The sequence below is a fragment of the Ornithodoros turicata genome, unplaced genomic scaffold (genome assembly GCF_037126465.1).
Source record: "Ornithodoros turicata isolate Travis unplaced genomic scaffold, ASM3712646v1 Chromosome113, whole genome shotgun sequence".
NCBI classification, from domain to species: domain Eukaryota; kingdom Metazoa; phylum Arthropoda; class Arachnida; order Ixodida; family Argasidae; genus Ornithodoros; species Ornithodoros turicata.
In genome coordinates this window covers 124688-145634 of record NW_026999298.1, presented here as the reverse complement: position 1 = coordinate 145634, position 20947 = coordinate 124688, and the positions used below count along the sequence as shown (strand labels likewise).

General features: G+C 48.7%; 2 protein-coding genes across 2 annotated transcripts; one reads left to right on the top strand and one right to left on the bottom strand.

Moving 5' to 3' along the window:
• The first annotated feature begins 4872 nt into the window (after nt 1–4872).
• On the top strand, nt 4873–5475 carry LOC135371580 (uncharacterized). The gene has a single exon (XM_064605570.1). The coding sequence runs from the start codon at nt 4873–4875 to the stop codon at nt 5473–5475; it is 603 nt and encodes a 200-aa protein (XP_064461640.1).
• Nucleotides 5476–17923: 12448 nt separating this feature from the next.
• Nucleotides 17924–18935, bottom strand: LOC135371579 (zinc finger protein 233-like). The gene is made up of 6 exons (XM_064605569.1): nt 18826–18935; nt 18662–18763; nt 18498–18599; nt 18334–18435; nt 18170–18271; nt 17924–18107 (listed from the first exon to the last, which is right to left on the bottom strand). Exons 1-6 carry the CDS (start codon nt 18933–18935, stop codon nt 17924–17926), a joined length of 702 nt encoding a protein of 233 aa, XP_064461639.1.
• Nucleotides 18936–20947: the final 2012 nt, after the last annotated feature.

The window sequence follows — 20947 nt, the reverse complement described above, 5'->3', positions numbered from 1 at the left end:
CGCAGCGTCCGTCGTTGTCATGACGACGGATAAAGAGTAGACGCAGGCGAGCTTCGTTATGAAAAATGCCTGAGCGTGGGGTACGAAGAACATATAAAGGCCAAACAGCTCAAGTTTATAAGCTTGCAGAATCACACAGCTATCAGCGCGTTTCATAACAGTAACGTGGTCCAGGCTTTTATTTTTCCCGTTCCCCGTACTGTACATTCTCGGAAACAGGTGGAAGGTCGTGCACAGTAGAGCCCTGCACCATCCGCGGATGGAAGCGGATATCCGCAAGATACTTGCGGATTCGAATGAAAATTTAGCACTTCCTGTGGTGTGCGGATCGGGTGCGGCTGGCTCGAGGTCGGATGCGGATGTGAAAGCACTGGATCGGTAGCGGATCGGATGCGGAAAAAACGGCGTGCTGCAATTTTTCGACCTGCAATTTATTTGTATTGCGCGCCGACAGCGAGCGCATGCTCGGGTTCACCTTTGACCATGCACGGCCAAGACGGGAGAGGAGGCATTCTGGCGTCTCGAACCACGCGAGCACCGGCGAGGTAGCGTTCCACGCGTTCCAGAAGTCTCTCCATATCGCGTTTGTTGAAAGGTTTACCTTTGCTTGTCGTCGTGAGTACTTCCGTGACAGCATGGAGGCATCCGAAATTATACCAACATATGCTTCCTGCGGTCTTTACGCGTCCTTCGAAACGTGCGGATTTTGCGGATAGGATGGCGATGGTGCGTCTTGCTCCGCGGACCGGATGCGGATGTAAACTGTTGTGTATGTTGCGGATCGGACGCGGATAACGTGTGCGCGGATGCGGGTCGGATGCCAAAAATCTCATCCGCGCAGGCCTCTGGTGCACCGTGCACAGCGCATGTAATCGCATTATTCGCCTAACGAGTCTACTCAAATTTTTCCTCCCTGTACCACCAGGAGAGAAAGGAGGCGCTAGTGTCGCGCTGGCCAAACTCCAGGCGAACGTACCTATCCTCATCATTGGCATGGTATTTAAAGGGTTAGGTATGACGTGTTAAAGGTTCATGCGAATTGTGGATCGACAGACGTATGCGTGTGCAAAAATGTAAGAGTGAAAAGGAGGATGAGTGAGAGAGAGTGACTGGTTTGTCCCTTCAGATGACACACCCTGGAAGTCGCTCAGAAGGCGTGTTAGCTTAGCGCAATTGGTAGAGCCCTGGACCGGTAATCCAGAAGATGTGGGTTCGAGTCCTACAGCTGGCTAACCTTTTCAGTGACTTTCATCTTTCATCGTTAATTTCTTAGGCAACTTGAGGCCTTGTTTGTGATTGTCCTTTCTATGAAGAAAACATCCATACGGACTTTTACTACGGCCTGAGTGAATGGCCGCTTTGTTAGAGTGTGGAGGGGATTATGTGAATGAAACGATCTTGGCTCCAGACCGGTTACACAAATGGGAGGTTCACGATCAGGTTGTGCCTCATATGCACCAAATGCTCATAACCTCCAAACGCTCAAAACCACCAACCTTTTTTCAGTTCATATGAGCGTTTGGAGGTTTTGAGCGTGGTTTGAGCGTTTGGAGGTGGAAATGAGCAGGAGGGGAGAACCTGCTCATAAGCACCAAACCTCCAGAACATCCGAATGCTCATATGCACCGAAAGGCGGGCGACCACAAAGGTCGGGTCTTCCTCTCCCGCATTTGGAACAAGGTCATAGAGTGAGAAAGGTGGAATGAATGGCGATTACCAAGGCCGCTTAATGTGTCAGTTTGAAGTTTATGTAACAGCTTGGTCCTGCTTGTATGTAGCCAGAACGAATAGCGCCTTCTCGTTTATGGATTTCAATTTGAGCTTTATTTTCATAGACATGGAGGCAGCCTAGGACAAAAGACTTGATTCTAGCTCGAAAGGCACTCGGCTCCCAGGGCTGTAGCAACAAAGAGCGTGGTCCCCTCCGAACATATGTCCGGGTTCACTTACAGTGCAGAAGCTGGAATACGATATTTATATAGGGTTTATATTATGCATACATAGGCCTGCAGTGAACATTTGCGCAAAACCCTTCTTTCGAGCCTTGTTCTTCGCAAGTTGGTTAATCAATGCGTCATAGTCCAGAGATATAATAATCATGTTTTCGGTTGACTACGAACTCAGAAAACCTGACATCTCTTATGGTTAACTGAGCGCAGGATATTCTTGATCGGTCAGTTTCATTGTGCTGAGGCTTCTTTCAGCATCAGCGACAGTAGCTGGTGTGGTCAGAAAATAGAATGCTGACGCAAATGCAAGGATTCAGATATATCTCCCGGAGGCTTTCTTGTATGTGTACGTTAAAAAATGTTTGGCGTCTCTCTGTTTGGCGTCCTCTCTTTTTCTCAATGACACAAAAGGATATTCCATTATAAGTTCGCTGGCATCGATGTCTACCATTTTTACTTCAAAATTTTTGCTGCGATTCTCCAGTTCAAGTTCCCATTGACGCTGCCCCAAGTTGTTAGCGTTTTACAGAAATCCAAACAACTTTTACCACTTCACGAATTGGTCGACAAAACAGAAGATATGGCCTGATCAGTGAGAATAAGAAAGAACTGAGATTTGAATTTTCGTTCTGCAGCAAGACGACTCTTCCTTTTTATTTATTTTTTTTATTTATTTTTATTTTTTTCCCCTTTTAGGAGAAGGTAGCAGACATTGCAGAACTGCTTTATGATCTTGTCGCGTTGTCTGTACTCCGCAAAATAAAGAGAGGAACAGAAAGAACAGACGCAATTTGTACAATACAAGCGGTGCAGCAAATGGAACCGCTTTTATGTTCCTCATTAAATGGCGTGCAGCATTTATTGTTCATTAAGATTAATGTTAATTTAAAAAAGCATGTCTTCCAATTTCGAACAAATGAGGAGTGCGAATGATAGCACTTGATTGGCTATGATTCGGTTTATCAGATGTCCACAACGACGCTCCTGTATTTTTGGGCGCACAGAACCGCGCGGGACCATTCCTTCCGCCACGCAACCAGGGACCAATTTTTCCGGGACGAACTTTTCCGTGACTATTTTTCTCCGAAACTCCATCCAACATTCTCTACACATTCTCGCTCCTATAGTTATTCTACCTTCGGTCTGGAAGATGACTGGCTTGGTTCTTTGGATGATTGGTTTTCAACTCATTTCTGTTTGCCCACCGTTTTAGGCATTCAAGAACAACATTGATAGTAACGAAAATCTCCAACCAAGTTACAGGACGGGGACACCCGACGTTTCGGAGCCAGTTCGGCTCCTTCCTCAGGGGTGACTGTAGTGGCCGTTGGCAGCAGCGTTCTTGCCGTGGTTCGAATTTCGTGATTCGCCGGATTGTTTTTCAGTCACGTGACGGAGGCCGCTGACGTATACGCTGGGTAACGCTCCAACAGATCGGTTAAGGTTTCCAGGTGTGGATTGTATATGCCAGGACTCTACAAACATTCTTTTGATCTGATTACCCTCAAGGTCGACGATGCAGACGTTTTGAAAGTCGATAGGATGGTCTCGAACTTCACAGTGTTCAGCGAGAGCGCTTCGCTCGATGTCCGACCTCCGTACATCATTCTTATGTTGCCATAGCCTTTCGGGAAGGAGCCGAACTGGCTCCGAAACGTCGGGTATCCCCGTCCTGTAACTTGGTTGGAGATTTTCGTTACTATCATAGTTCTCACCCAACCAGACACACTCACTTTCAAGTCTTTACGCCTTGACTACGGCCAAGAAACAGCAAAGTTGGCGAAGCGTTACGTCAATGTGATTCGCAGCATTTCAATCTTCAAAACCCACCTCCAATTTACGACCACCTGCCGAGACATGGACTTGATCCCCCAAAGCCTACGCATCAAACGTCTCGTCCACACTGCGGAGGGACAGAATATCTTGGCACAAGCCGAACGCCGTTTAGTAATTGCCCGGATCCACGAGTGCAGGTCAACATTGAGAAGAAAATATCTTGATCTCTTTTTCATTCGTCGGCAACTCGAACATCGCATCCCAGACTTATTTCAATCGCTGGACTCGTTTGCCAGGACTTGTGCCTCCACTGTGGCAGAAAAACAGCGGATATCTCAGGACCGAAAACTTACGTCGCTAACGAAGGTAGACAGGACACAGCCCAGCGCCGACGTCGCCGGATTTGCTCTGACCCCTCGAGACAAGTGTGCTGGCGAAAGGTCACGGCTTCAACCTTACAACGGCACGACCACCTCTGGCAAAGATGGTCGCAGCTGTCGAAGACGGTATAAGACACCTGGATTCCAGCATTCAAGAACAAGTAAGACTGAAAGCGATTGGAATTATGTCAAAAATCCAAAAACAGCAATGTGACAACATAACCAGGGAAGGGCATAAAGCACTTCGAAGCCTCCAGGAAGACTCGAAGATTGTCATTCTGCCTGCTGACAAGGGAAACTCTCACGGTCGTCCTAGACCGGCAGGACTACGATGGCAAAATCCGAGACCTCCTTGACAACAGTACGTATGAAAATCTCAAAAAAGACCCGGCATCGCAGATTCAGACTAAGCTTAATAAGATACTTGCTGATATATTCAAGAAATACCCAGATGCAAGAGCCCTCTACTTACGACTTATCTGCAGGAACGGTAACGCGCCTGGTTTCTATGGTCTCCCTAAGATCCACAAGCCCGGTATCCCCCTCCGCCCCATTGTAGACTTCAGATCGTCCCCTCTTCGGGCGTTATCCTGCTACCTACACAAGGTTTTATCCCCGCTCATCGGAAACACCCCAACTCATGTACGAAACTCTGCCCACTTCGTGGAGCGCGTCTCACCATCAGCGCTGACGAGTGCCTCGTTTCGTTTGACGTTGTGTCTCTCTTCACGAACGCGTCGGTCCCACTGGCAGTGGACGCTGCCAGGATGGCACTTGAGAGGGACAACGACCTGGCGACTAGAACCCACCCCAGCGTTCACGAAGTGTGCCGCCTCCTAGATTTCTGCCTCAGCGGAACGTACTTCTCATTCAACGGAGAGTACTACAAGCAGACTACCGGAACAGCAATGGGTGCGTCAATATCGGTAACCGCAGCGAACTTGGTGATGGAATCAATTGAAGAAAGGGCCCTGCAATCCCCCGATATTAAACCGAAAACATTCTTACGGTACGTAGACGATTGCTTCTGTATTTTGAAGAATTCCGATGTTGACGAGTTTTTGGCACGCCTAAACCGCATCGAGCCATCCATCCAGTTTACCGTGGAACTCGAGAGGGACAACGTTTTGCCTTTTCTCGATGTACTCGTAAAGAGAGAAGGAAGTGACCTAAAGTTCACCGTGTACAGGAAGCCCACTAAAACGGGACGATATCTAAGGTTTGATTCCAATCACCCTACGTGTCACAAGGCTTCGGTGGTTTCGTCCCTTTTTTCGAGAGCTAAGAAGATTTGTTTGTCGGAGAAAGACAGGAAAAAAGAAGAAGCAGCAATCACTTCCGATTTAAAAAAAGAACGGATACACAAGTAGCTTTGTTCAGAGAGTCGCCCGTCGTCAAGCTCGCGGTCTCCGAAACCGACCACGTCCAACTGACGACCAGTCCTGTCAGACTAGACGAATCACCATGCCATATGTGAAGGGAATCAGCGAGTCTCTGACACTTATACTAGCGAAGGAAGGAATACGTGTGTCTCACAAACCCGTCTCAACAATCGGACACTATATATCGCGGCCGAAAGATCGCCCACCGAAAGAGAAAGCACAAGGTGTAGTCTATAAAATTCCATGCACCAAATGCAGCGCATCATATATCGGCGAGACAAAGAACTTCCCCGAAAGGCTACGGCAACATAAGAATGATGTACGGAAGTCGGACATCGAACGAAGCGCTCTCGCTGAACACTGTCAAGTTCGAGACCATCCTGTCGACTTTCAAAACGTCTGCATCGTCGACCTTGAGGGTAATCAGATCAAAAGAATGTTTGTAGAGTCCTGGCATATACAATCCACACCTGGAAACCTTAACCGATCTGTTGGAGCGTTACCCAGCGTATACGTCAGCGGCCTCCGTCACGTGACTGAAAAACAATCCGGCGAATCACGAAATTCGAACCACGGCAAGAACGCTGCTGCCAACGGCCACTACAGTCACCCCTGAGGAAGGAGCCGAACTGGCTCCGAAACGTCGGGTATCCCCGTCCTGTAACTTGGTTGGAGATTTTCGTTACTATCATAGTTCTCACCCAACCAGACACACTTGTGTCGAATATGTTCACTTTCAAGAACAACATTACGGAAATTTACGTGCCAAAACGAAACCATGAAAATAGACAGATATTTAGACCCAAAAAAATACATAAACAGGCAAGTACATGCAAAAACAGACACGTTGTAGCACATGCCAAAACTACTTCTAGTGTATGCTTCACGACGCAGACTTTATACTGTGGAACTGTAGCGAATGCTACAGAACCATTCGATGACGCCAGTGCCTGACTGCGACGCTGTGCAGCGTCAATCCTCCTTCCTGCACCGCTAGTTCAAGCTCACTGGGTGTTATCGTTGAACCTCTAACATATATTCAGTTTAATGTTATCTCTTCAGTTTATTTTTACTAATCGTTTTCTCTTGTGTTTACTCGTTTATGTAGCTTAAGGCGCTATGGAGTAGACGGCGTTCCATGTTGATATCCGTTCATCGACCACATTTTCTCTTATACACGTTTTGTCAACCACACTCTACCTCAGGTAGGCGAATTTAATTCACTGTGGTGACGATGAAAGGTCTCGCCGTTGTTGGCCTCACAGAGGTGGGCAACGTCACGACTGACGGCCTGGGGGAATGTGCATCCTGGTCGACTCCTATAGGAACTGTGCCGACATATGATTTGGTCGAAAGACATTTCATCGAAGATCGAAACGGCAGCGGTCGTTTGATCGATTTCTTATTGGTTCACTTGGAGTGTTGAACGCCGGAGTTCTAAATGTCGTTATCCTAAGCAACATTTAACTGCGTGTAACCCGTTTGCTCGTAAACACATTCCTCATGCTAACCCACTTTGTCAAATAATAATTGATTTCAAGTCTTGGCAAATAAATAACAAATAAATTAATTACATTTTTCGATTATTTATTCCTGATGAATGTGGATAAATTTTAACAATGTGTTATTGTTTCTGATAATCAACTGACCATTGTATAGGAGAAAGAACAGTTTTAGTTTATTTACTTTTCGCCTATGTGCAGGTGAATCTAAATTTAGTTCTTGGAACAGACATGTAACCGAAGAAGTCCTTCGAAACCTAGACAAGATAAGCAGGGCAGCAGATCTTTGTACTTTCCCTATTTTTTCGGATATCGTGCATGCACAGTAAATTCAAAAACACCCTTTCTGGGTAAAAAAAAATGTGTTTTTAAGCAAATACACCTTTTTTAATTCCACAAAGTTAACCAAAGGCCGCGAAAAGGGTGCTAAAAAGGTGTATGAGAAAATACACTCTTTATTACACCAAGTGCTGTATCAAAAAGGGTGTTGTTATGCGTTTACACCTGTCTTTACACCCTTCAAGTAACACTGGTGTCAAAAAAGGTGTTTACCTTATATACACCCTTTCTACACTGGTGTTGAAAATAGTGTTTTCATTCGTGAGAGAAAAATTACATTGGCTTGACAGCTCCGCTCATTAGGTAATCACATTATAGACGATAGCTTGAGTTGAAAACACAATATTTGACAGGGAGGGATGTCAGGAAGCTCACTGATATCTTTGACTCGTTAGAGGCGTACGTTTTAATTGCAAAGACACATGTTCGTCACCGTTACAGACGAGTTTTTCCGCACTAAGCTTAGCGAACATACTTCAACGAACTGTATTTCAGTATATGATCAATCTGGTACGCCAATTTAGGCTACCGAGGGTGCCCGGGCTCATTACTGGCATCGTCTGAAGATGGCAGCATCGTAACGCGGCTCATTTCGCGAGCACGGACGGCGTTACGATGTTGCGATCTTCACCTCTTCCCTTACGCATGTCCAACTATTTTGCTTTCATTCTATATATTTTTTTTTACTGACTCACAGTGTTGCTAGGACGATGAGGGTTGCCAGTGACGCGCTGCGCTCCAGTTTAGGCAGGTTCTGCGGTGGAACCACGGCTGTAACTGTGCCGTCTCTAGGGTGGTTGTTGCCATACAAGCAAAAACGTCGGACTGCATGGCTCGGCATGCTGCCGCGGGAGCTTACACCCTTTTGAAGGGGTGTAAGAGTGTTAAACACCCTCCTAAAAGGGTGTTTAAAGGGTGCAAAACGAGGCATTTTCAAGGAAAAGCACCCCTTCAGAGGGTGTTTTACACAGAATACACCCTCTAAAAAGGGTGTTCCAGACCATAACATGTAAAAAGTGGTGTAAGTTATAGGACAAGCCATTTACACCCATAAGGGTGTTTTTCAGTTTACAGCGTGTGTAGTGACCCAGATTGCAGATGCATACACTAAACGAGGTTGAACTAAGGTTTTATATGCTGTTAATTTAATATCTTTCGTTGTGCCAGGGCGAAATTTCCTTCTTAGCATCCACAGACTTCGAGTGGCTATCACGCACATATGGCTAACCCGTTTCAGACCGTTCCCTTTAAATATGTCACCAGCGATGGTGCTCAGAAGAAACACAGACTATCGGCTGCTCCCAACCTGGGGCAACTTTCTTCAAGATGTGTCCGACTGGTTCGTAAATTACAAACGTCTGCAAGTAACCAGCGGTCTCCCTGCATAAAAAAAAAAAAGAAATAATAGTAATAAGAACGAAAAAAAAAAGCAGAGTACCCTGATTGCCAGCTCCGTATGCTCGAGTCAAAAGTTACAGAAAAAGAGGTGCGGATGACACAGTGCATGCAGTTTTGAACTCCCTTCGAACAAACGGCGTCGATCAACCGGCTTTCGACCAAACGGTTTTCGACCAAGCGGCGTTCGATCAAACGCCTTCGATCAAACGTCATTAGACCAAACGGCGTTCGACCAAATGGGCGGACACTACGGCGTTCAAACACCCACTGACTCACGATAGATAAAAATAAACTTCCATAAAAATTCGTTCTGACTACATACAAGCAGGACCAAGCTGTTACATAAACTTCAAACTGACACATTAAGCGGCCTTGGTAGTCGCCATTCATTCCACCTTTCTCACCCTATGACCTTGTTCCAAATGCGGGAGAGGAAGACCCGGCCTTTATGGTACCAGCTCCGGTGGCGCAGCGGTAACGCGTGCGCTTGGAGACTGGGAGGTCCGCGGTTCGAATGTGCCGTCTGGGGTTTTTCCTGGGTTTCCCTCAGATGTGTAATAGGCGTATGCCGGCACAGTTCCCCTGAAGTCGGCCCATGGACGCAGCTATCCTCCCCCCGAGCGGATTCCGCTCGGTCTTCCACTTCACCCTTTCCTCTCCTCCTCTCCACCACCTTTCCCTTCCCGAGAAACATGCCGCCTAATCAGGCAGGCAGACCTCTCGGGTTCCTCCCAACGACACTCCTCCTCCTCGCCTTTATGGTCTCCCGCCTTTCGGTGCATATGAGCATTCGGATGTTCTGGACGTTTGGTGCTTATGAGCAGCTTCTCCCCTCCTGCTCATTTCCACCAAACGCTCAAAACCACCAACTTTTTTTCGGTGCATATGAGCGTTTGGAGGTTTTGAGCATTTGGTGCTTATGAGCTACTACCTCACGATCAAGGGGACGAAGCGGGACAACAGGCAGGAATTGGCGAGCATTGCGAAAGGTAAGGAGGTTAGTGGTTACATGGGGAAGGTTTAATAGCGACTAGAGCGTTTTTTTTTTTAAAGATAGATTCGTAATAGAAAGTTGTGGCATGCAATAAGGAAAGCAAAAGGTAGTGGCCATGCAGGATATAACACATAAGGGGATAGAAGGGAAAACGTGTGGGAGTATATTTTATTTGTGAAGTGTTTCTAGGGTGCCTTGTGATTTGTTGATACCGAACGGTTGAAGGGCGTTGAACTTATATATGAGACAAGACTCCCTATCTGTCATGTGTGGATCTGAACCCGGCTTCTACTGGGTATTTCTATTAAAGGAGCTCGGAAAGCACTTTAGTCACTACCATTTTTTGAACCAAGCGGTTCGTGAGCTTATTAAAATGCACGATGCGAAGTAATTCTCACAACAGATGCACAAATATCGCAGAATTCGATTTTGAAAATCGCGACCGTGCGCAACGGTGGCAATCAGTGTTGCGGATTTGGCCGCTCAAATCGGATTTAAATCAAATCCGCATTTTTTTCTGAAGGTAGTAAATCAAATCCAAATCAAGTCCGGATTTAATTTTGACACGTTAAATCAAATCCTTTCTAATCCGGATTTGTTTTTCCGGACCTAAATCATATCCGCTTTTAAATCCGGATTTATCGAATCTTTTGACAAATCCGGGAGCCAAAATTCGTGCAGTAGCGTTACTAGACCTATAACCGTGTCTACAAATTACTAATACTGCACGCATTCACTAACAGCACTTAAATAACAGCGTGGCGTGGCACAAAGAGCAATAAATTTCGTCTGATTGACGAGGATATAAAGGGCCAACCTATCAATCCTCTGGCCGAAATTTTATTCGTATTTTAGGACAAATTTTTGAGTTTAGAAAGACATTTCCGGTTACGCCTGCTCGGCGTGCTCCAGACTATCAGTCACCATGTATCAGCCTGTGTCAGGGGCGGATCCAGACGCTCGGTTTGGGGAGGGGGGCAGTTTCTTTGTCGGAGCGCGTAGTGGGGGAGAAGGAAATTTAATATATAAACTGACGTTTTGAGGGGTGCGATTGGGGGGGAGCAATTTGGCGAGTTGCTTCTACTTACAGCCGTCTGCTCGCTCTACCACAGGAGCAATATAAATGATATCTATACCATTCGATAGAGAATGAGCTAGCGGTTCTAATGAATCTACCTTCAAGGGAATGCGTGTACCCGCTCATGAACAATAAAAGTTCGAAATCGTACATTTTTTGCCGGAAGTGCTGTGTTCGGGAATTTTTTCGTAGCGCCCCTTTCAAGTAGGAGTCACGGAACTTTTTCCACGTGCTGTCTTGAACCCATAGTTTTTATCAGCCAAATTTGAAGGATGTGGTAAAACAAGAAGCGCGTTGCTATGAGGTCAAAGTTGGGAAAAAAATTCGAACCAACATTCGCCGCCGCAACCTTCCGCCTCTCCATATCGGAAAGGTTCATCTGATGGAGCTCGAAATTGTTGCATTTGTCATCAATCGAGATGCTATCTAACATATATTTTTTCATGGAAATTAAAAATTGTCAATTTCCCACCCTTGTCGATTTAAAATGGAACTACCCAAGAGTGGACAGAGGCGACTTCACTGTGTCACCTCTAGCGTTGGCACGCCCCGTGCGGGCAACGGGCATGCCGAGCGTGCTCCCTCTTAAAGTGACAGTCCGGTCGAAAACATAGGTCTGGGAAACACCGCCTTATGATTTCTAATAGTCCTCACAACAACTGTGCAAAATATATCAGAAGAAATCGTATCGCACGATTTATAATCGACATTTTTCTATGCCGCAGTTGGTCCCGAGTAAAGGCCGCAGCGAGCTCTCGCGTGACGTGCATAAGAGCAATGCCGCACGTGACTTGCGCATGCCTGTTTGCGCGGTAGTTGATTGTTGCGTGCTAGCATTTGTCCATTATGGTGTTTTTGAGTAGCAATCACGCGTTATGTAGACTAAAATGCAGAGTAGCGTCAATGTAAACACAGGTATCACGACGCAGCCTTCTGTTCAGTACACTCATAGACAAAAACACCTCTCTGCATTCCCAGCAACGGCGCAGTCCTCCGCTTCACTTTGTCCATTGGGGACGTCATGCTCACGTGACGGCTGACGTACATAGAGGATCCTTAGGGCAAGGAGTATGCGAGGGAGAAAAACGAAACCGGACGTCTTCAGAGGAGCATTTTTTATTCGATATCTCGAAAACCACGCCGTTTTGTGAGCTGAAACTTTCCACCCAGCATGTAAGCTTCCGTGACAGTTGGAAAAAATCAACTTCCGGTTTTCCCGGACTGTCCCTTTAAAGGTTGAAGACGCGCAGCCATTTCGGATCGTTGAATGTGGATGTTATATTTCACACGCGACCAGCCACCGTACGATTAACTGGAAGCTAACACCGGCCGCGTTTTGGAGGCCGTGAGTACTTCCCCCAGAGCTAGACAGTCCCGAGCATTTCCCGAGCCCAGAGCTGCGTCGGCCCTGCAGTGTGATAGCATCAGATTCCTCCTCACGAAAAGAACTCGTCCTCCGTCATTTAATTCCCCGTTGGCTCAGACGGCTCTCCTCGCCGGCGCGTAGCCGACAGCTAGCCACTCCTCTGCGCGGAATTGCGCAATGCCAGTGGAAGAGGGGCGCAAAGGGAAGCCCAACGAAAATACATGTAATGAATGAATGATGGGAGTTGAGAAGGCATTCGAAAGAAAATAGTAAAACTTTATCGAAAATCAGCCGCACTTTCTGTTGCATTGCCAACACGTAATTCGTTAAGTGTCCTTAAATTTTTGTGTTACACCAAAATAGAAAAAGTGATACTGATAAAAGTGTATTGAATCGTAGATGACTGGCTCACTCTGAGAGGGGCGGTGCACAACCCCCATCTCCATCATCACGTATCGTGTTGGTGTTGACTCGGGCTTCACGGGGCATGAACAGTGTGGAGTTGGTAGGTATGGTACACCTTCCCAAAAGCGGATTTTGGGTAAGGAACCTCCTCGTCATTTAGCACTGGGCGAACACGACTGAGTGAAGAAATTCCTATCGCGGGCCTAGGCTCAGCTACACCCAAAAACACACGCCTGCGTCGATTTCTGCCATCAGTACTCAAAAGACCACAGGTCGTTGGTTACCCTGGGGGTCACAATTAAATGTACCGTTAATAAATCGCGGGACATGTTACGAATACTTATACTAAACATGTAGCCCATGTAGCCCATTACGTTGCGGGGCTTTGTAAAAATTTTCCTCGCGCAGTACAGACTGTTGTAATCAAGAGAGAGAAAAAAAAAGGTATGCGAGGAAGAGTGGCACATCTTGCTATTGTCACGAAGCGAAATGGGTCGGCGAGTCGTCGAATAAACAGCGAACGGTTTATTAGACTACTTGGTAGCAAAACACAAGAGTGATAGCTCTCTGAACACAACTGAGTCCAAAGAAAGAATGTCCCAGCTTGGAGCGCACAAGCATTTAAGCGTCGCGCCGAAAAGTCTAGAAACAGCACGTGCGTTTGCCAGAGAGCAGGCGATGTGTCTTGCTTCTTCTTCAGCATGCGCCGGGATGAGATGTACCGTTTCGTGCCTGCCCTGGAAGTTTCGCGATGATGATTCGTGGCATTGCCCCCTCCGTAGACGGGGCATCGTCTCGATGCCCCTCGATGCCGTGCATCGGCCAGTCGGTGTTACGACGTGTCCACCAACAGTGCCGATGTTAGGCTCATCCCACTTCGTTTGCACGTTGCGAAGCTTCTTAGCCAATGTACCACTTATAACAGAGTCGTCGGCTCCGGTATCGATTAACGCAATCATCTCATGGCCGTCGATGAGTATTTTCAGGTTATTGGTAAATTTTCGAGCGTCGTGTTGGTGCTCCATTGCTGTTCGTCGAGTTGGAGGAATTGTAACTTGTCGTCGGTCCACAGCTTCACCTCCCGGAGCTGCAGTCTTCAGTTTTCCCGGTTAGGGCTGCGCCACACAGGTCGTCTTGCCAGTGACGGTGAACGTGCTCTTCCTGGCGACCTGCTGCGGTGGGGGACACTCGGGGACAGGTCGCGTCGCGAGCCAGCAGAAGCATTCTGCTGCCGTAGATAGTCTTCAATTGCGGCGGGGCGACTACCGCGCTGGGGGCGGAGGGCGTCGGGTGAAAAACCGGGAAGGCCAAGTCGTCGGTAGGGACATCGGCGATAGACGTGGTTGGCCTCTCCGCAGTGGTAGCAGAGCGGTCTGAAGTCGGGAGTCCGCCAAACGTCCGTTTTGCGAAACGGCTGAGAGTGTGGCGGGACGCTCGGAGTAGGTTGGACAGGCCGAGGAGGCGTCCAACGGTTTCCGTAGTACGACGGACGAGTAGGTGGCACCTGTCTCACAGCGGCGGCGTAGGTTGGTCTCGGTACTTCGGCGTCGGGGTTGGCGGTTGACGATGTCTGGATTGATTGATGAACCTCGTCCTTGATGATCGCACCGATCGAAGACAAAGGGTCTTGAGCCTTCTCAGGACAGAGGAGAGCTCGTACTTCTTCGCGTACCACCTCTCGAATCAGCTGTCTGAGCGATCCGACGTCGAGGCTAGCGGTCGTGGAGAAAGCCTCGTAGCCCTGGTGTCGTTCGTTGACGGTAGCGCGAGAGAGCAGGGTCCTCTCAATGCGGACGGCTTCGTTCAGAAAAGCGTCGGTCGTGGCGGGTGGATCCCGGGACAGGGCGCGAAAAATTTCTTCTTTTATGCCCCTCATGAGTCGCTGAACCTTCTTCTCCTCGGGTGCTTTGGGGTCAGCTCGCCGGAAGAGCCGCAACACATCTTCGACGAATCCTGTAACGCTTTCGTTTGGCAGCTGGATCCGTCTCTGGAGCAGATGTTCAGCGCGTTCAGCTCGTTGTTGAAAAGCGAACGCCTCGCGGAGTTTGCTTTCGAAGACGTCCCAGGACGTGAGCGAAGTCTCCCGGTTCTCGAACCATGTCTTCGCGGTGCCTTCCAGGGAGAAATAGACGTTGACGAGATTCTGGTCGTCACTCCAGTTGTTGAACTTGGCGATCCGCTCATAGTGGTCGACCCAATCGTCCACGTCGTCGTAATACTCCCCGCTGAATGTCTTCGGCGACCGTGCAGGGGCTATGGGCGTGGCAACAGGTTGCGCCACTTGGGTACTGGTCTCCGCAGCCATCTTCTTCTTGCGTTTAGGGGGTTCTAATGGACCGAATTCTGCAGACAGACCAAGCTGTCTTCTGCTTTGTCGCAGTTGGTCTTCCAGGCCGTTGGACAAGGAATGCCCCGCACCTCCACCAGAAATGTCACGAAGCGAAATGGGTCGGCGAGTCGTCGAATAAACAGCGAACGGTTTATTAGACTACTTGGTAGCAAAACACAAGAGTGATAGCTCTCTGAACACAACTGAGTCCAAAGAAAGAATGTCCCAGCTTGGAGCGCACAAGCATTTAAGCGTCGCGCCGAAAAGTCTAGAAACAGCACGTGCGTTTGCCAGAGAGCAGGCGATGTGTCTTGCTTCTTCTTCAGCATGCGCCGGGATGAGATGTACCGTTTCGTGCCTGCCCTGGAAGTTTCGCGATGATGATTCGTGGCACTATGATTGTCCGTGGGAGTAGGAAAGGCTTGCCTTCCCGAAATCACGAAATGATAGGATGTGATATATTTATTGTTCGTTTTTACTTTGTTTTCACGTGAATGCGTGCACCTATATGCGTCCAATATGACGGCGAAGACCAAGAATTTCGCGACATGATTTGGCAAGCTTGAAGACTCAGCTAGAGGTCCACGAGGAAGGTGCCGTCCAATCGACAGAATAACGTTAACTGCGTTCAAAGAACTGCACCTGGTGTTCCCTCGGTGCGGTGAGGGGAAGTGATTGAAACAAAACGGCTACTACCGTCGCTCTGGGTAGAGGACGCCGCTAGTGCGTGTGCGGATTTCAGACAAGGCCACATTAATTCGCGTAGAATGTGAAACAGCGCTTCGCTCAATTTCAAATCCATGCATCTTGTGAGGGAGCTTGGCGAAATCCACGCGCAAATCCGTTGAAAAAGGGGCGATTCAATCCAAATCATTCGTGGAAAATGCGATTCAATCCAAATCCTGCCCATATTTTTTTGCGCAAATCAAATCCGTGGATTCAAATCCCCAACACTGGTGGCAATACCCGGAACGAGCCGTCGAGCCGCTTGCGTCATTTTGACGTCGTAAAAGTGGAGCCGCTGATTGGCTTCGAAGAACGTCGTCTGCTATTTTTTCACTCGGAACCCCGCTGCAATGATGGAAGAAGTTTCTTTTTGCTTTTCCTTTGGTTTATCAGATACAACATGCCGCCCTGCTAAGCCAAATGGCTGCTAAATGTGTCTTTCGTTCGCTAAGACGACTTGGACACATATGGAAAACCCCTGAATTTCAGTGGCTAAATAGTGATGTTATGTTCTTAATCGCGGCATATCATCTAACGAAGCAGCATTTCCCCTGGTTTTTCTTGTTTCCAGAACACGAATTTCGAGAACGGGGGTTTCACGACCAGGAACATCGAGACAGGGAGAAAGCAGGGGGAAAGAAAACGGAAAGAAAGAAAAGAAAACCAGTCAACACTGACCCGGATAGAAGCGCGGTCCCCGCTTTCAACTTTTATTACGTCACCAATGACGTTTTTTCATTCTCCTCCTCGTTTGACCCGGAGGAGTGAGTCGAGTGGGAACACGCGCGACGATGTTCAAGTGTCTTTTTTTCTACGAAAAACATCATGTACAGAGAAAATTTTCGTGTTAGTCATCAAGTTAAGTTACCTGCTTCCACAACGCGTCCGGAACGAAAAATATTTTAGATGGCTTTCAGAGCTCTTTTACAGATTTTTCATTAAAAAAAACTATAAGGGCTATGGACATGCTGTTTTCACTTTTATCATCTCTGGGCCTTCTTGGCCACATGTTGCTCGACCGTCAAATTATCTAAAAATCGTTAATTAACTTTTTAATTGTAAAATCTACTAAGTTGTCCCAATGAGAACATCTGTTCCTTTCGGTGACCTGATATCGTAGCTGTTTTCAGAACAAAAATCCGTTAGGTAGATCATTGGGACAACTTGGTAGCTTTTATAATTAAAAAGTTAATTGACGATTTTTAGGTAATTAGTCATCTGAGGGTCGAGCAACATATGGCCAAGGCCGTCTGCCAGCCCAGAGATGATAGAAGTGAAAACACCATGTCTATAGCCTTTATAGTTTTTTGAAGAAAAATCTGTATCACCTAAAAAAAAGACACCCTGTATAGTTTAATGCGGTCAAAACTGTGACCACTTACGTAAAAGTGTTCGACGACTGCTTTGGGGAGTTTGTTGGAGGTGTCGGCTCCGTGTCCGGTAAGGCGGGTTGTGAATTTGTTGGCCGGTTTCCCCAGGGTACTGCATAGAGCAGTCGCCGCATTCAATGCAGTATATGACATTAGAGCTCGTGCATGTGAATGCGTGGTTAATGAAGTGGGTTACCATGTAGTTACCCACATGGTTATCCATTTGGTAGTTCGGAGCCTGTGTGAGGATGCCGTTTTCATGTTTGTTTGTTTCCCCGACACTGGGCTTCCTGTACACTTCACATGCATCACCACCCGATCCAACTCCAATGCAACTCTTTTTGAACCTCAGTCTGTTAATGTGAGTGAGTTTCAACACAGCCAACATAAATTAAATGCGATAGGATACAGACAGCATCTGTACAGGCATTGCTCTCTCTGCATTACCATGTGCTTCTTCAAGTCTCCGGGTTGAGGACAAGCGACAGAACAGATATGACACGTGGACGGGCTCTTTCATGTGTACAGGTATGCAGCCTGTGTTCTTCCACGGTTTCAATCCAAAGTGTCTTGGGGTTACATGTGAAGCCACAGGTTCCTGTACAGGTTGAACTAGATCATCCTCTGCCGGCACCTATTTTGTTCTGCAGCTGGTATCTCTTTGTCCTCTGCCTGGACGCTGAAGGACAGGGATCATATTTCTGTGGCTTCACGCCCGCTTGTGATAAAACCCTCGGCAAAGCTCGGCATTTCAGGCACCTCAACTCACAATCACAATAATTTAATAAGCCACGAGCTCAGGCACGTGCGACTGACTTTAAGGTACACATGGCACACTACTGAGCTCAATCATGGCACATATTAGTGCACTCAGCTGATAACATCACGCTTATGACCAGACATCCAAAAAAATAACCTATGCTCTAGCCTCAACTGCCCGCTCTGGCTGAATGGCACAAGGGAGACATCACACTTGCATGGATTTCGCACGGATGTGTCCACATGTGCCGCTGTAGGTTCCTCCTCTGGCTGAACTCCACAGGGCAGATATCACACTTGTATGGCTTCTCGCCCGTGTCACCTGTGTAGCGGTAATCTCCTGCTGTGGATGAACTTTGCAGGGGCGAACATCACACATGTATGGCTTCTCGTCCCTGCGTGTCGGCTTGTGATACCTTAGGTGCTCGCTCTGGCTGAACTCCACAGGGCAGATATCACACTTGTATGGCTTCTCGCCCGTGTCACCTGTGTAGCGGGAGGCTCCTGCTGTGGATGAACTTTGCAGGGGCGAACATCACACATGTATGGCTTCTCGTCCCTGCGTGTCGGCTTGTGATACCTTAGGTGCTCGCTCTGGCTGAACTCCACAGGGCAGATATCACACTTGTATGGCTTCTCGCCCGTGTCACCTGTGTAGCGGGAGGCTCCTGCTGTGGATGAACTTTGCAGGGGCGAACATCACACATGTATGGCTTCTCGTCCCTGCGTGTCGGCTTGTGATACCTTAGGTGCTCGCTCTGGCTGAACTCCACAGGGCAGATATCACACTTGTATGGCTTCTCGCCCGTGTCACCTGTGTAGCGGGAGGCTCCTGCTGTGGATGAACTTTGCAGGGGCGAACATCACACATGTATGGCTTCTCGTCCCTGCGTGTCGGCTTGTGATACCTTAGGTGCTCGCTCTGGCTGAACTCCACAGGGCAGATATCACACTTGTATGGCTTCTCGCCCGTGTCACCTGTGTAGCGGGAGGCTCCTGCTGTGGATGAACTTTGCAGGGGCGAACATCACACATGTATGGCTTCTCGTCCCTGCGTGTCGGCTAGTGATACCTTAGGTGCTCGCTCTGGCTGAACTCCACAGGGCAGATATCACACTTGTATGGCTTCTCGCCCGTGTCACCTGTGTAGCGGAAGGCTCCTGCTGTGGATGAACTTTGCATGGGCGAACATCACACATGTATGGCTTCTCGTCCCTGCGTGTCGGCTTGTGATACCTTAGGTGCTCGCTCTGGCTGAACTCCACAGGGCAGATATCACACTTGTATGGCTTCTCGCCCGTGTCACCTGTGTAGCGGGAGGCTCCTACTGTGGATGAACTTTGCAGGGGCGAACATCACACATGTATGGCTTCTCGTCCCTGCGTGTCGGCTTGTGATACCTTAGGTGCTCGCTCTGGCTGAACTCCACAGGGCAGATATCACACTTGTATGGCTTCTCGCCCGTGTCACTTGTGTAGCGGGAGGCTCCTGCTGTGGATGAACTTTGCAGGGGCGAACATCACACATGTATGGCTTCTCGTCCCTGCGTGTCGGCTTGTGATACCTTAGGTGCTCGCTCTGGCTGAACTCCACAGGGCAGATATCACACTTGTATGGCTTCTCGCCCGTGTCACCTGTGTAGCGGGAGGCTCCTGCTGTGGATGAACTTTGCAGGGGCGAACATCACACATGTATGGCTTCTCGTCCCTGCGTGTCGGCTAGTGATACCTTAGGTGCTCGCTCTGGCTGAACTCCACAGGGCAGATATCACACTTGTATGGCTTCTCGCCCGTGTCACCTGTGTAGCGGAAGGCTCCTGCTGTGGATGAACTTTGCAGGGGCGAACATCACACATGTATGGCTTCTCGTCCCTGCGTGTCGGCTTGTGATACCTTAGGTGCTCGCTCTGGCTGAACTCCACAGGGCAGATATCACACTTGTATGGCTTCTCGCCCGTGTCACCTGTGTAGCGGGAGGCTCCTGCTGTGGATGAACTTTGCAGGGGCGAACATCACACATGTATGGCTTCTCGTCCCTGCGTGTCGGCTTGTGATACCTTAGGTGCTCGCTCTGGCTGAACTCCACAGGGCAGATATCACACTTGTATGGCTTCTCGCCCGTGTCACCTGTGTAGCGGGAGGCTCCTGCTGTGGATGAACTTTGCAGGGGCGAACATCACACATGTATGGCTTCTCGTCCCTGCGTGTCGGCTTGTGATACCTTAGGTGCTCGCTCTGGCTGAACTCCACAGGGCAGACATCACACTTGTATGGCTTCTCGCCCGTATCACCTGTGTAGCGGTAGGCTCCTGCTGTGGATGAACTTTGCAGGGGCGAACATCACACTTGTATGGCTTCTCGTCCGTGCGTGTCGGCGTCTGATACCTTAGGTGCTCGCTCTGGCTGAACTCCACAGGGCAGACATCACACTTGTATGGCTTCTCGCCCGTGTCACCTGTGTAGCGGTAGGCTCCTGCTGTGGATGAACTTCGCAGGGGCGAACATCACACTTGTATGGCTTCTCGTCCGTGCGTGTCGGCTTGTGATACCTTAGGTGCTCGCTCTGGCTGAACTCCACAGGGCAGACATCACACTTGTATGGCTTCTCGCCCGTGTCACCTGTGTAGCGGTAGGCTCCTGCTGTGGATGAACTTTGCAGGGGCGAACATCACACTTGTATGGCTTCTCGTCCGTGCGTGTCGGCTTGTGATACCTTAAGTGCTCGCTCTGGCTGAACTCCACAGGGCAGACATCGCACTAGTACGGCTTCTCGCCCGTGTCACCTGTGTAGCGGTAGGCTCCTGCTGTGGATGAACTTTGCAGGGGCGAACATCACACTTGTATGGCTTCTCGTCCGTGCGTGTCGGCTTGTGATACCTTAAGTGCTCGCTCTGGCTGAACTCCACAGGGCAGACATCGCACTAGTACGGCTTCTCGCCCGTGTCACCTGTGTAGCGGTAGGCTCCTGCTGTGGATGAACTTTGCAGGGGCGAACATCACACTTGTATGGCTTCTCGTCCGTGCGTGTCGGCTTGTGATACCTCAGGTGCTCGCTCTGGCTGAACTCCACAGGGCAGACATCACACTTGTATGGCTTCTCGCCCGTGTCACCTGTGTAGCGGTAGGCTCCTGCTGTGGATGAACTTCGCAGGGGCGAACATCACACATGTATGGCTTCTCGTCCCTGCGTGTCGG

Bases quoted from the DNA above. Each gene is read 5' to 3' on its own strand.
- LOC135371580 (XM_064605570.1), top strand. From the start codon at position 4,873: ATGGCACTTGAGAGGGACAACGACCTGGCGACTAGAACCCACCCCAGC.
- LOC135371579 (XM_064605569.1), bottom strand. From the start codon at position 18,935: ATGCAAAGTTCATCCACAGCAGGAGCCTTCCGCTACACAGGTGACACG. The intron at 18,764-18,825 runs GTATCACTAGCC...GCCCCTGCAAAG, and splicing joins AGCCAGAGCGAGCACCTAAG to TTCATCCACAGCAGGAGCCT. The intron at 18,272-18,333 runs GTATCACAAGCC...GCCCCTGCAAAG, and splicing joins AGCCAGAGCGAGCACCTAAG to TTCATCCACAGCAGGAGCCT.